The following is a 13,705-nucleotide window of genomic DNA, read 5'->3' on the forward strand; positions in this document are numbered from 1 at the left end:
CCATATTTTGACAAAAAAGTATCAAAAAAGTCATAGTTTGAAAAACATTGTAAATATTAAAAACTGAACACCATTCATCAATTTTTGACCTCCACTGTACATACATATGTGAAAATTACGTGATTGACGAAAATCTAACTCACGCACGCAAAAATTTCAGTCACGCACGATCACGGATATTACGTGATTTTTCACTGAAAGCCGCTCACGCTCACGCGTGAAAAAGCGTGACACGACGTGTCACGTAGAAAATCGCGTCTTTTGCCCATCTCTAGTCTCATCATAGCTTTATTTTGCTTAGCGTCTGTTGATATACCGGGCACTTGTTGCCTCCTGCCTGGTGGCTAGTAGGAATGCTGCCGCGTTTTGCGCATAATAAGCAGCGTGGTGCATTTGTGCATAGTTTGGCCGTATGCCCAGTTTGGCCGCACTTGAAGCACGATTTGCCAAAATCGTCGCTGCTCCGACATTATACACAACCATTCAAACGTATGTACATACATGAAGACATTGCTGTCCATAAGTACATACATATGTCCACCTGTATATCGGACTGCCCCTTTACATGAAACGTACCAATTAAAGCGTAAGCGCGGACTGGAACCTAGGACGTTCCAGCCGCCCAGGTGGCAATCTCGAAAATTTGTGCAATCGAAAATAGGCGCGGACTGGAACCTAGCGCTTTCCAGCCGCAAATAAAGTGCAGTTTCGAATTTCGTGCACACGGGGCGTTTGTGCGGATTGGAACCTAGACCGTTCCAACCGGTCTACGAATGGATGTGGTTAGTAGTGTATAGGGAGTGATGCAGTCTAATGTACATATCTGTGGACTTTTGACAAAACAACTTCTCTCGAGTGAGGTAATTTTCTCTTCAAAGCTGAAATTCATTGAGTTGTCGAGAGATATTTTTTTGTTTAGTTATTAATAGGAGTAGATCAATATGCTATCTAAATGAAAGTTTAATAAAAATATAAAATTTTTAAATGGAAGCTCCTTATAATTTGCTCTAAATTCCAACCTACAGGAAGCACAGAGGTTGTTTTGTCAAAAGTCCACCGATATGTACGAATGGATGTGGTTACACGAAGCATGCTTGCTTTATTTATATATTGATTGGTAGCGGCAGAGCTGAAATGCGAAATGAATTCGTTCATACATATACATATATGTACACACGGGCATTCAAACATACATATTTATGTACGTACATACTTACATATGTATATAGGTACTTGTATTCATGCGCGTTGTAGATGTTTGTGTTATCGCTTTGTATAGCCGTCATACGTCGCTTTCTTTCTTTTTCCCCTTCTCTATACTATATCTTCCTTCTTACTCATGAAACATTTTCAGTTTTAAAAATCTCACTTTCCATTTTTGCGATACCGCCGCCTAAGAAGTTTCACTTCAAAAATCATAATTTTTTGTCCCTCACAAATAGTCAAAACGTCATTGAGCTAAAAAACTAAGTCAAAATAACGGCGAAATCGTCACTTTTGCAACGCTGGCTGAAATACACTCGGAGGTTTGCCATTGCCTGCCTAGGGGCGACCGTTATTGGAAAAAACTTTACTACTACTGACTACTACACCACGGCGGCCGCCTAGAATATCCGTTGTATTGAAATTGTCAGAATCCTAAAGAACGTGGCTCACAATCTCTCTGACGTTGCAAAAAAAGTTTTGAAAAACCGTAAAAAAGCTACGCATCAATAGCTTACGTATTTTTGTTGTTTTTCTTAAGGTTTTATTTAACTGGTGTTCAGTTCTTCGAAATGGTAACGCTGCGTTTTCTTGCGAATATTTCTTTTACATTTTTTCGGTTATAAAAAATTAAAAATGCTTCAAGTAATTGATCGTTAAAACACATGTATTCACAATTAAAGTACAGTCAAACTTCTATAACTCGAATCACCATTATCCAATCAAAATGTTGGACTTATTGTGACTTCGAGTTATAGAATATTATTGTTTTTAAGAAACCACAATTATGTAAGATACATCTTAAATAATGAACACATTTATTAATTCAAAATCAAGTTCACATGTAAAAGTTGCAATGAATTAAAATAATCAGAAATGAGTGACTGAAAACCTACTTTCCTCTTGGAGTTTTCAGTAAAAAGAGATTCTAAGTTCCTCAAAGCCTTATAATAATCGTCAATGGTAGTGTCCTTTGTTTGCAAATATAAATTCAAACATCTGAAGCATTCTCTAACATCATCATTTGAAGGCTGGTGAATAATTTCATCCACCGAGCCCTCGTCATCATTTCCGTTGCGCTGAAATTCGAGTCTGCTGAGTTGGTATTATAGTGCTCAATAATGTCGTCGTCTGTGGGAAAATCTGCTATACAAACTTCCATATCCAGCTCAATATAATCCTGAAGAGCGGCGTTGGAAGTTATTTCATTAATTCTTAGCCATTCTTCGTAATCAGCATTTATTAAATCTTTATCTTCATCAAACTCACGAAGAAAAATTAAAGGTATGTCGTCCTCTTCGTCCCATGCAGAACACACCAAATCCAGGTGTTTTTAAGCAGTTGGCGATTTTTTTGTCTACTAATGTCAATATCCTAAGCTTTTGAGATATGATTGATGCAATCAATAAGAGTAACATCCTGTTTTTGGTTTGTCTCTATAGGCCTTAGGGCTTCTTTTACGACCCTTCCACGATAGTAACAATTTAAATTTTGAATTACGCCTTGATCGAGTGGTTGTAATTTGGCTGTCATATTCGGTGGAAAGAACACCAATTCAATAGATTTAAATTTATTTTGGACGACTTTTGGGTGTGCCGGACAATTATCGACAAACATTAAAACCTTTCGCTTCTCACGTTGCAAGTGCTTATCCAGTTTTAAAATCCATTCTTCAAAAAGTTGCCCGGTTATCCATGCTTTGGAATTTGCTTTATAATCCATCGGTAACCATTTAATACCACGAAAGCAGCGGGGTTAGTTATTTCTTCATATCAAACAATTTTTGAGCTTTTCTGAATCATCCATATTTGCTGCGACCATTAATGTAACCCGCTGCTTGCTGCTTTTGCCACCATGACATTTTTCGTTCTTGAAAGCTAATGTTTTGTCTGGCAAACATTTAAAGGACAAAACTGTTTCATCTGCGTTAAAAATATCGCATTCATTGCAATTTTCTAGTAAAATGGGCAGAATTGTGGTTTTCCTTTCCTCGAAGTCCTCGTCACGAACGTCATTACTCTCACCACACACATTTTTATGGCTCACGGAATGCCTAAAATAAAACAACGTATCCCTTTAAAAAAAAAAATAAAAATTTATCAATTACACTTCTTGTTTTGTACCTCTGCTTCCATTTATCAAGCCAACTGGTGCTTGCCTTGAAATTTTCATCGCCAAATCGCTTTGCAAACTCCATTGCTTTGCCTTTTAATAATGCCCCAGATATTGGCATGTTTTGATTTCTAGCTGCCGTAAACCATTCGAATATCGCTTTGTCCAATTTTAAACGTTGGTTTTTTCATTCTTTTGTTGTGTCCAGAAGTAGCACCATATTCGAACGGTGTTATTATTGACCCCTTTATTTTTAAAAATTTTAAAAACCGTGCTCACCGGAATGCCAAATTTTTCAGCTACTTCTTTATTCTTTTTCCCACTTTCAATTTCCTTGGTTAGCCTAAATTTTTCTTCAATAGACAAAGACAAGACTTTAAAACACGTTTCGACGCCATGCTGATAGTCTTTACTCTACGAAGATGCTATGTATTCAAACTGAATAAACAAACGTTACACAAAGAAAAAAATAATATGTACTTCCCCGAATAAGAGATTCGCTGAAAAAAAACCAAAGTCACAAAACCAAGTGCATAAATTGGGATTTCCCCCAAATTATTCGACTTACAGAAGCATTTGCCAGAATTTGTATTCGAGTTATGGAGAAATTCGAGTTAGAAAAGTTCGAGTTATGGAACTAAAAATGAGTGTATATTGCTCTCTAAACGCTATTGCCACTTGATTTAGCTCGACTTATAGAATATTCGAATTATAGAAGTTCGAGTAATGGAAGTTTTACTGTATTTTGAAAATTATACTTACTTCTTTTGCGAATGAGTAAAACCGCTGCTATTATACCCAATAATAGGAACATCGAAAGGCAGACAGGAAGTAGCACTTTAAAATTCGCGTAGAAGGGTCCATCGCTCATATGGGACACTGGATTTGCGTGATCTGTTGTGTAGATAACTAAAAGGAAATATTCAGTATGTTGAAGTAATAAATACACACAAATATGCACCTCCTTGCGGTGAAAGTGTAGTAAAGTTGTATACTGCCGTGGTAGACCCAGCATTATTATGAGACGTAACTTTTAATTGATATTTTGTACCAGGAACTAAATCACTAACCGTATAGATGCGTTCTGTCGGAGGAATATGGTTTGAAACGACATTCCATTGTGATCTGTAAATTGAAATTTTGAAGTCATTCAAATGGTAATAGTAGGTTTATTCGCGTATTGATAGTTTTTGATAACCATCAAAAACTATAAGATTTTCCTGTTCGCGTACACAAAAATCCAGCAAAGTAGGGGAAATTGAGAGACCAAATTGACATTTCATTCTGATGAAAAGCTGCTAGTTTGTGCTGGAAAATTTTTGCCAGCAGCCATTTGCCAGCAAGAAAAACAGCTGACCAAAGTCATCTGTTTTCAATTTATGAAAATATGGAAATTTATTTTAGATTAGAATTTAGATTTATTATCATGATTTTTAAGTTTGAAATAACTTATTAGAACTGCAAATGTACCGGAAGAAAGCAAATACTCATTTACTCATGTTTGATTAGCAAATTGCTTTAGGAGAACTTTTAATCTATACTATATATAAAACTAAAACCCAAGTTTTAAAATAGCATATTTCTACCACAATAGGACACAGTGGTATTTTTAAAATGAAATTTTAATAATAAGTATGTTTAATTAAAGTATTAAGTTGATCAACAATACCACGCATTGCTAGACCGTTTGCCTTTCATGCGTTTGTGTTTAGAGAGCATCAACAAACCACATACATATTTCTCTCTATTTTCTTCTCTTTTTATACTCAGCTAGCACAGCGCAAAAATAAAAAAAAAACCTTTGGCAGCTTCAGGCGTGCGCAAAGCGAAATTTATGTACAAACAGCTCTGCGCCCAAAGCGAAATTAATGTACATATGTATGTACAAGCAGCGCTGCGTTCAAAACAAACAAAAATTGTACATCGTGTACAGGGTTGCCACTTTGATAAATTATTACCAAAATTGGTAGCAAAAATTTGGATTGGTCGTAATGTAAATTTTTGTTCATTTTGGTAGATTTTTGTTAAAGTATTTTGTTTGAAAAACAAATAAAACTTTACGTTCCCGCTTTATTTCTCGCGGTTATCTTTATATTATACATTTCTTTCTACATTGTTTGTTATACTAAACTTCCATCGACTATAAAACTGCATACCCAAAAAAATTCAGATTAAAAAACTCGAAATTCAGACAAAAATTTTTGTAATTTTTCTTTATATAACTTTGTTCGGAGCAGCAGCGGATAAGCCAGCAACATAAAATATGTTTATCAAAATCAATATGAATAATGTTATTTGATCACACTAAAATTTTCATACTCATTTGAGCCGCATATTTACCTATATGTATTTAAACTGTGCTAATTTTGTTTCCCCTTTATACTTGGGCAATTCACAAGGTGTTGTGAAGTTATATTTTCCTAACAAAAGTTGTGTTAAAACACGACGGTTGTGAACACCTGTTACGATTATTTATTATATCTCAGCACTCAACCTCACATAACACCGAATAAACATAGGTTGCAGAGTTGTATCGTCATGTGTTATTTTTCTTCACAAAACAATAACAACATTTTTACAACAGTCATGAAATATCATGACTTCACGACAAACACGACAAATACGACACCTTGTGAATTGCACAATTATGTATTAAGCATATGTATATACATACATATATGTATGTGCATACGTACCGCCCCCACTCAGTTGGATACATTCGTATGCAAGCAAGCGAAAAATATGTACATATGTATTAGGGCTGTTGCGAATGTGGAATTTTAGACATCCGCGTATGCGAATGCGCATGTTAAAAATTTTAACAAAGTTCTGGTTTCAGAGTCGTGGCTGCCAGCCGAATCGGATCAGAAATTAGTTATTCTTTATAACCATTTTAATTATTGGAATAACGGCTGATGAGGGTCTCAGATAGTTACGTAATTCTTACCTCATCAAAGGTCAGACTTATAGCTTTTTAATTATTTCAGCTTAGATTCTCTTTATAGCCAAACGTTGACCATTTCTGCTGGAAATCCCCATTGAACGAGCATACTCTTTGACTTTAACAGATCTATTCTGCACGTTACCAAACAAAAAATGTTACCAGTTCTTGTCACCGCGGTTCTAGGAACGTTGGTAATGCAGTTAAAATAATCAGCAATTCAGCTATGAAGAATTGTAGAAATACTGGCATTGTATATTTCATGGGGCAATACTTTGTTACCAGCTTATGAGATGGTAATAAAATTCACCGCATACAAGAGTACACAGAATTCGAAAAGGGTTTAAAATTTGACAGGAACTTGATTTACCGGTTACAAAACTTTTATTACCAGCACAGAATAGATCTGTAAATAGCAAAGAGGAAGACGTAGGGGGGAAGTTTTACCACATAAGTTTTTAGCTAAGGAACCAAAGTGTATCCCTATGAAAAAAGTATTGCCCGACAAATAAACAAAATTACTGTTTTTGAAATGTTTGCTAAAAATAAATTCCCCAAAGAGCCCAATTTGAAATGGTTTAAACGAATATATGTAAAATCAAAAGCAAATCATGAAAATTTGGTTTAAAATTACAGTGCACACTTTCTTCTTTTGTGTCTAGTAGTTTTTTTTTTTAAAGATTGGTCCAAAAAAATCATAATAAAGAAAGAAACCAATGCAGGTACTTAAAGCACAAAAAAAATATATTATTAAATGACAATGTTCTCTTTGGCGTACGTGAAAGGTAAAGTAGAAGTGGGAACTTGTATGACTGCCCATTGATAGCTCGGTTATAAAGCTTAAGAAATAAAATGTTTAGAGACACTTTGATAAATATGACCAGAGGCAAAAAATATTGGCTACAATTTGTCACTTTGTTCGCCAAATATACGTTTTATCGGTGCGCTTTCACAACATTCGCATTCGCAAAAGCTCCGCATTGATTATTGCGAGTGTTAAAATTACTGCGGAAGCTCCGCGGTTGCGAATGCGAATGCGAATATTCGCAACATCCCTGATATGTATGTAGGCAATACTGTGTGCGCGGGTGCATACGTACATAAATATATACCTATATGTAAATTCTCATGCATTTAAGAAAACTGGTTTTATATTTTTGGTGATGAATTTGCAGTTACCCAATGGAATTAGGACATACATAAATAGTTCAAGGTGAACTTTCTTTGAGTTAGTCGTGGACCGAAATTTGTCAAATACAGTTGCTTAGCTTATGCATAAATCATTTGTTTTATTTTAATAGCTGTTAAAAAGGCTTAGTAGCTCAACATTTGGTGACCCCGGCGTGATCGTATCACGCGATTTTTCGTTATTTTAAATCCGTTATCAAAACGCATAGAAATTTCAGGAATTTCCTTCACACGGACAGAGATTGTGGACTATTTGCAAAACAGTTTTTTTTCGTCGTACAGTTTTGTTACCGGCCCCTTACTGAGATAATTTTTCCACACTAGTGTAAAAGTCAGCAGCTTCGTCATGCCAGGGGAAGATGCAGATCGAGTAGCCTTTCTAAAGCTGAAAACAAAGGCTATATTCAGCAGACTGGAGAGCTTGGTTAACGAGTTGGACTCAGACAAGGTACACAGTATGGATGAGTACAATCTTTCAGCAATGCAAGAATCCTTAGGCGAATTGAAATCCAGTTTTCTGCCGCACACACAAGCCTAGAGGAATTGAACTTCGACTCCATTGCCAGCGACCTGTCAAGTAATTTCGATGCTGCTCTAATCAACCTTAGACCTACACTGCAACGGGAGATTGGTAAACGTAGTGCCTCGCAACATTGCTCCACGCTCAAAATGAACTCCAGTGAGGCCCAATTAATCATTGTGAACGCTAATAGCTCACGCTTACCATTGCTTACGCTGCCTAAATTCAGTGGCGCCTACACCGAGTGGACAAATTTCTATTCAATGTTCACGTCAATAATCGACAAGTACAGCGACCTCACCAACATAGACAAATTGCAGCATCTTCGTTCCTGTCTGAGCGGCGCTGCTCTCGACACCGTGTGCTCGCTCGAAATAAACGACGCTAATTATAAGACTGCATTAGATCTTTTACAAAAGCGCTTCGATAATAACCGTCTTAGATTTCAGGCACACGTCAGGGAGATATTTGGGCTAGAGAGGACAGATTCAAACGTAACCCAGCTACGAGAGCTGACAGATAAGGTCACAGCACACATACGCGCATTGCAGTCGCTCGCATCCAATGGGAAGATCGCAGATGGCATCATCGTACAATTGGTGATCCAGAAACTCCACAAAAAGACGCAGGCTAAATGGGAGGAGAGTTCATCGATCAGCGAACTGCCATCTTGGGATCAATGAGCTACTTTTTTGGAGAAGCGCTGCAGAACACTCGAGAACGTTGAGCATTCTATGCAGGCACCGACTGGTCAGGCGGTAAAAGCTAACAAGAACGTGAGTACTGGTCAAAGGAAACCCATTGTTGCTTCCAAATGCTCAACTGGTGTTTGTGTGTTTTGTGGATCTGCCGAGTATGAAATTTATAGCTGTCAACGCTTCGCAAACTTCTCTCCGAACTTACGCCTAAGGGAAGTTAAGAAGCTTTCCCTTTGTCTTAACTGCCTAAAGACTGGCCATCAAATTCGAGACTGCAAATCCAGATCGTGCCGCACCTGTCAGTCGAAACACCACACGCTCTTGTATTTCGAACGCTCAACTGCATCGTTAATCAATAGTCAAGCCGAAGCTTCGTCGGCAGCTACAGTTCAATCCAACGCTATGACTGCACCGTTATCTGTTTCGCCTAGCGCCCCAGTATCTCCTTCTGATGCTGTGCTCTTACCTACTGCCGTCATTCTGGTAAAAAATCGTGCTGGAACCTTCGTGCCTTGCAGGGCGCTCTTAGATTCTGGCTCCCAGTTACACTTTGTCACAACTCGCCTCGCAAACCAATTGCAGCTTGTAAAAACAAAATCTTCTGCTACAGTATCTGGCATTGGAGATGCCAATTTCTCAACGGAGGGTTACTCAGTCGACCTCGTACTGAAGTCGCGGACTTCAGATTTCTCAACAAACATAACAGCTGTTGTTGTGCATAACCGACAATCAGCCTGGCTGCTCCGTGAATGTTCCGTCGAATATACAACTAGCTGATCCTGGGTTAAACTTACCGCAGCGAATTGATCTGCTCATCGGAGCAGCACTGTTCTTCGATCTGCTATGTGTGGGGCAGATACGCTTGGCATCTGGTTTACCACTGCTTCAGAAAACACGTCTCGGATGGGTGCTCTCTGGAGGTGGGCAACAAGCTCCAACACTATCATCATTTGTGGTGCGACGGAAGTCCTCCAGTGATATCATTGCACTCGGTTGGAAGATTTAGTGCGTCAGTTCTGGGAAATCGAGCACAACTTCGAGCCGATCTCTAAGGCTTACCAAGAAGATCTCGACTGCGAAGCCCACTTCCGGGAAAATTATTCGCGATTGTCATCAGGCGAATACTCAGTTCGTCTGCCCATGAAGCGCGGTGTGGAGGCCCTTGGAGACTCCTATTTGCAAGCTCGTCAACGCTTCAAAAGTCTTGAATGAAAATACGCTCGTAACCCTGATCTTAAAACAGAATATAGTACATTCATAAAGGAATATCTGGACCTTAATCACAAGTCGCTAGTCACCAACGAGGTTTTTCAACAATGCAAGTATTTTCTGCCGCATCATTGCAACATCAAGGATCACAGTAGCACAACAAAGCTGAGAGTGGTATTTGATGGCTCTGCATCCACTACTTCGGGCTTTTCGCTGAACGACCTACTCATGGCAGGCCCAACTATTCAGCCGAAACTTTTTAATATTCTTATTAGGTTTCGCACTTTTCACATAGCACTTACTGGGGACATCTGTAAGATGTATAGGTGTGTTCGCGTCACCCCACCGGATAACATGTTCCAATGCATATTGTGGCGTGAGTCTCCTCAAGAAAACTTTCGCATCTATAAGCTAGACACGCTGACTTATGGAACTAAGCCTGCCTCATTTCTGGCCCTACGAGCCATGCACCAACTCGCAGCTGACGAATCCTCGACTTATCCTATTGGTGTAGAAACAGTGCGTCGAGACTTCTACGTAGATGACTTGATATCTGGAGGCGATTCGATGGAAGAGGTACAGAATATCAAACCGCAAACAACTAGCCTCCTTGCTCGAGGAAACTTTAAGTTACGCAAGTGGTGCTATAATAGTCCAGATATCCTTCGTGATATTCCTGACATAGACAAGGAAAGTTTCCTTAAGTTTGACGATGGTAGTGACATCACCAAAGCTCTGGGACTAGTTTGGGATCCGGTCAAGGACAAGCTGCTATTTTTGTTTGTGCCACAACGAGAACTCGGTAAAAACTCAAAACGCTCTGCCTTGTCTACTCTAGCTCGCTGTTACGATCCCCTTGGACTAATGGGCCCTACGCTGACCAAGGCGAAAATTCTTCTGCAACACATGTGGAGAGACAAGCCTGAGTGGGATGAGAGTCTACCGCAATCGTTAAACACCGCCTGGTCTGCCTTTTGCAACGGGTTTGCAGACATACAGCATCTATCATTTCCTCGTTACGCCTTGCAACCTGGGACCATTACAGAAATTCATGCATTTTGTGATGCAAGCCTTGAAGCTTATAGGGCTTGCGTTTATACGCGTTCAGCCAAGGATAGCAAGGTACAAGTGCACCTGTTGTGTTCGAAGGCTCGAGTCGCTCCACTGAAGACTATTACCGTGCCAAAGCTGGAACTCTGTGCCGCAACACTGCTTGCACAACTCTTGGGTGAGTTTACAAAAATGAAGATTTTTAACTGTTCATTTCATTGTTGGTCAGATTCCTCCACTGTCCTCTCGTGGGTGCGAGAAGAACCATCAAAATTTAACGTGTTCGTCGCTAACCGAATTTCCACCATACATCAATTAACGGAGGGCATGCGGTGGCACTATGTTCCGACAGAAATGAATCCGGCTGGCATTTTATCCAAAGGAGCTACCCCCCAGGAACTTCTAGGATCTTCACTTTGGATGCACGGCCCGTCATTTTTGCGTGCAGTGGAGGCCAGTTGGCCGCGCATGTGTCTGTCACAACCAAAACTTCCAGAACTTCGACAAAAGGTGTTGCTTGCCGCACATGACCGCAATGACATTTCGCTTTCTTAAAAGTACATTAATTCATTTCGAACAATGCAGCTCATTTTTGGGTACGTCAGCAAATTTGTCAACATCAAAAAATCGCCAAGGTCTTCGCAGCTCACAGCCGCAGATATTCACCATGGAACTCAACTGCTTATTCGCTTAGTACAAAGAGCGCAACTTTGGCCGGAGTACACTGCATTGCAGGCCAATAATTGCGTCCCGAGTTCGAGCAGCATTGTTTCTCTATCACCATTTCTTGATGGCTTCGTAATTAATAGAGTCGGTGGTCGATTAAAAAATTCGATGCTTAGCTTTGAATCGCGCCACCCATGCATTATTCCGAAGGATCATCCACTGACATGTAGTATAATAACCTTTTTTCATCGCAAACAAAAATGCAAAATGTCCTACAAAAATGCATTATTTGCTGCAAATCTAGACCGCGCCTTGTCGAGCACATAATGGCCGATCTGCCTAAAGAGCGAATTCAGGCCTCGCGCCCATTCATAGTCACCGGTGTGGACTACTGCGGGCCATTTTATTACAAGCCTGAAGTACACAATAAATCGCCCCAAAAATGTTATGTAAGCGTTTTCATATGCTTCGCCACAAAGGCTGTATGGATAGAGTTGGTGAGAGACCTCTCAACAGGTGCATTCATTGACACGCTAAAACGATTCATCGCTACGCGTGGCATACCCAGCTGCATCTGGTCGGACAATGCGACGAATTTTGTAGGCGCCAAGAACGAGCTTAAAGAACTACGGAAGGCTAACTTCAGCGAGAAACACCGCAGTCCATAACTTTTGCCTCAGTAATGGCTTTGATTGGCGTTTCATCCCACCCCGCTCTCCGTACTTTGGCGGTTTGTGGGAAGCGGCCGTTAAAACAGCCAAACAACATTTCTATCGTTCCGTTGGCTCATCACTGCTTGGCTTCGATGAATTGCGTACTTTGGTATGTCAAATCTGTGCTGTAATTAACTCTCGTCCTCTCGTACCCCTTTCAGAAAACCCAGAGGATTTACATGTGCTAACGCCAGGCCATTTTTTGATTGGTAGTTCTCTGACAGTCTTCCGGAACCGGATCTAACGACGTTAAACTACGACCGACTTGATCGATGGCAGCGTGCAACATACATTAAACAGGTTTTTTGGAAGCGGTGGACTCAAGAGTATCTAACTCTTCTACAGCAACGCGCAAAGTGGCGTTTACCTCATGCCAACATTGAAGTCAATGATGTCGTATGCATAAAGGAAGAAAACTCACCCCCACTGAAGTTGCCTCTTTCAAATGGCTGGTAAATATTTTTTTTAGTCAATGGCAACCCTGATCGTGTATTTCGGCACATCGGCACATGCTCACTGTAAGCTTCTTGGTGTGGCATACATACATTCATCTTCAGCTTTTCCTTGATTTCATAAAGATGAAGTTGGTGAAAAAAAGTGGCCGCTGCGCATCAGAAACGTACTTTTACATCGCTGAAGTAGCACGCAGTTCTACACAAAACAAAACTCAACAATGTTGGTTCAACAGATCAACATTCAATCAATTGAGTTAGGCACGGTGCACATTAGAGCGATACGATATGCGATGCGATATGCCATACGATACGCGATGCGATATGAAATGCGCGCAGTGCACATTAGAGCGATGCGATACGCGATGCGACACGCGATACCATTTTGTGATAGCTACACAAACATTTAAGCCCTTATAAGCTTGTAAATGAGTTGCTTCTCAACCGAGTTTAGACCTTTCGAATGATGGGTCTATGTTTATATCTATAAACTTTTAAAAAATTTAAGAGAAAAGTATGTTTAATATCGAGTAAAACTGATGTTTTATTTTACAAAGTCGGCTAAAAATTATATGAGATATTCAAATGTTCATGACAAATTATTTTACAGAATATTGCGTTCTCTACAAGGAGAAATCGGTGAAAGTTGAATTAAAAAAAAGGTTAACCAAAAATTTGGCAGTTATATAGCCAAAAATATTATTTTCCTCATGAAAGGTTGAATAACTTAGTCAGATTTCCCCCGGTTTTTTAAAGTAAAAATCACTTTATATCAAATGTTAATATTGCATCAATTCAGGAGTAGTATAGTTGCTTTACAAAATAGTGCGTAAAAACTTTGCTAAATTTGAAAAAAGACGAAAGAATTAACACAGAAAATACACACAGATCTCTTAAGTTTTCTGAAACTTTATATACATATATCATTCGAAAGGTCTAAACTCGGTTTATAG

The 13,705-nt window shown here is 39.3% G+C and overlaps 1 protein-coding gene across 1 annotated transcript; it reads left to right on the plus strand.

Moving 5' to 3' along the window:
* Positions 1-9,064: 9,064 nt before the first annotated feature.
* On the plus strand, positions 9,065-11,476 carry LOC118750007. Its single transcript, XM_036484747.1, has 3 exons — positions 9,065-9,308; positions 9,906-11,099; positions 11,151-11,476. The coding sequence occupies exons 1-3, from the start codon at positions 9,065-9,067 to the stop codon at positions 11,474-11,476; spliced, it is 1,764 nt and encodes a 587-aa protein (XP_036340640.1).
* The last annotated feature ends 2,229 nt before the right edge of the window (positions 11,477-13,705 follow it).

The sequence above is a fragment of the Rhagoletis pomonella genome, unplaced genomic scaffold (genome assembly GCF_013731165.1).
Source record: "Rhagoletis pomonella isolate Grant_MI unplaced genomic scaffold, Rhpom_1.0 Rhpom_scaffold_00110, whole genome shotgun sequence".
Lineage (NCBI taxonomy): Eukaryota > Metazoa > Arthropoda > Insecta > Diptera > Tephritidae > Rhagoletis > Rhagoletis pomonella.

What these genes read in the sequence shown, in the direction of transcription:
- LOC118750007 (XM_036484747.1), top strand. Translation starts at nt 9,065, where the DNA reads ATGACTGCACCGTTATCTGTTTCGCCTAGCGCCCCAGTATCTCCTTCT. An exon ending in TGCCAATTTCTCAACGGAGG is followed by an intron (nt 9,309 to 9,905) that starts GTTACTCAGTCG and finishes ATCTTAAAACAG; the next exon opens with AATATAGTACATTCATAAAG. An exon ending in ACTGCTTGCACAACTCTTGG is followed by an intron (nt 11,100 to 11,150) that starts GTGAGTTTACAA and finishes ATTGTTGGTCAG; the next exon opens with ATTCCTCCACTGTCCTCTCG.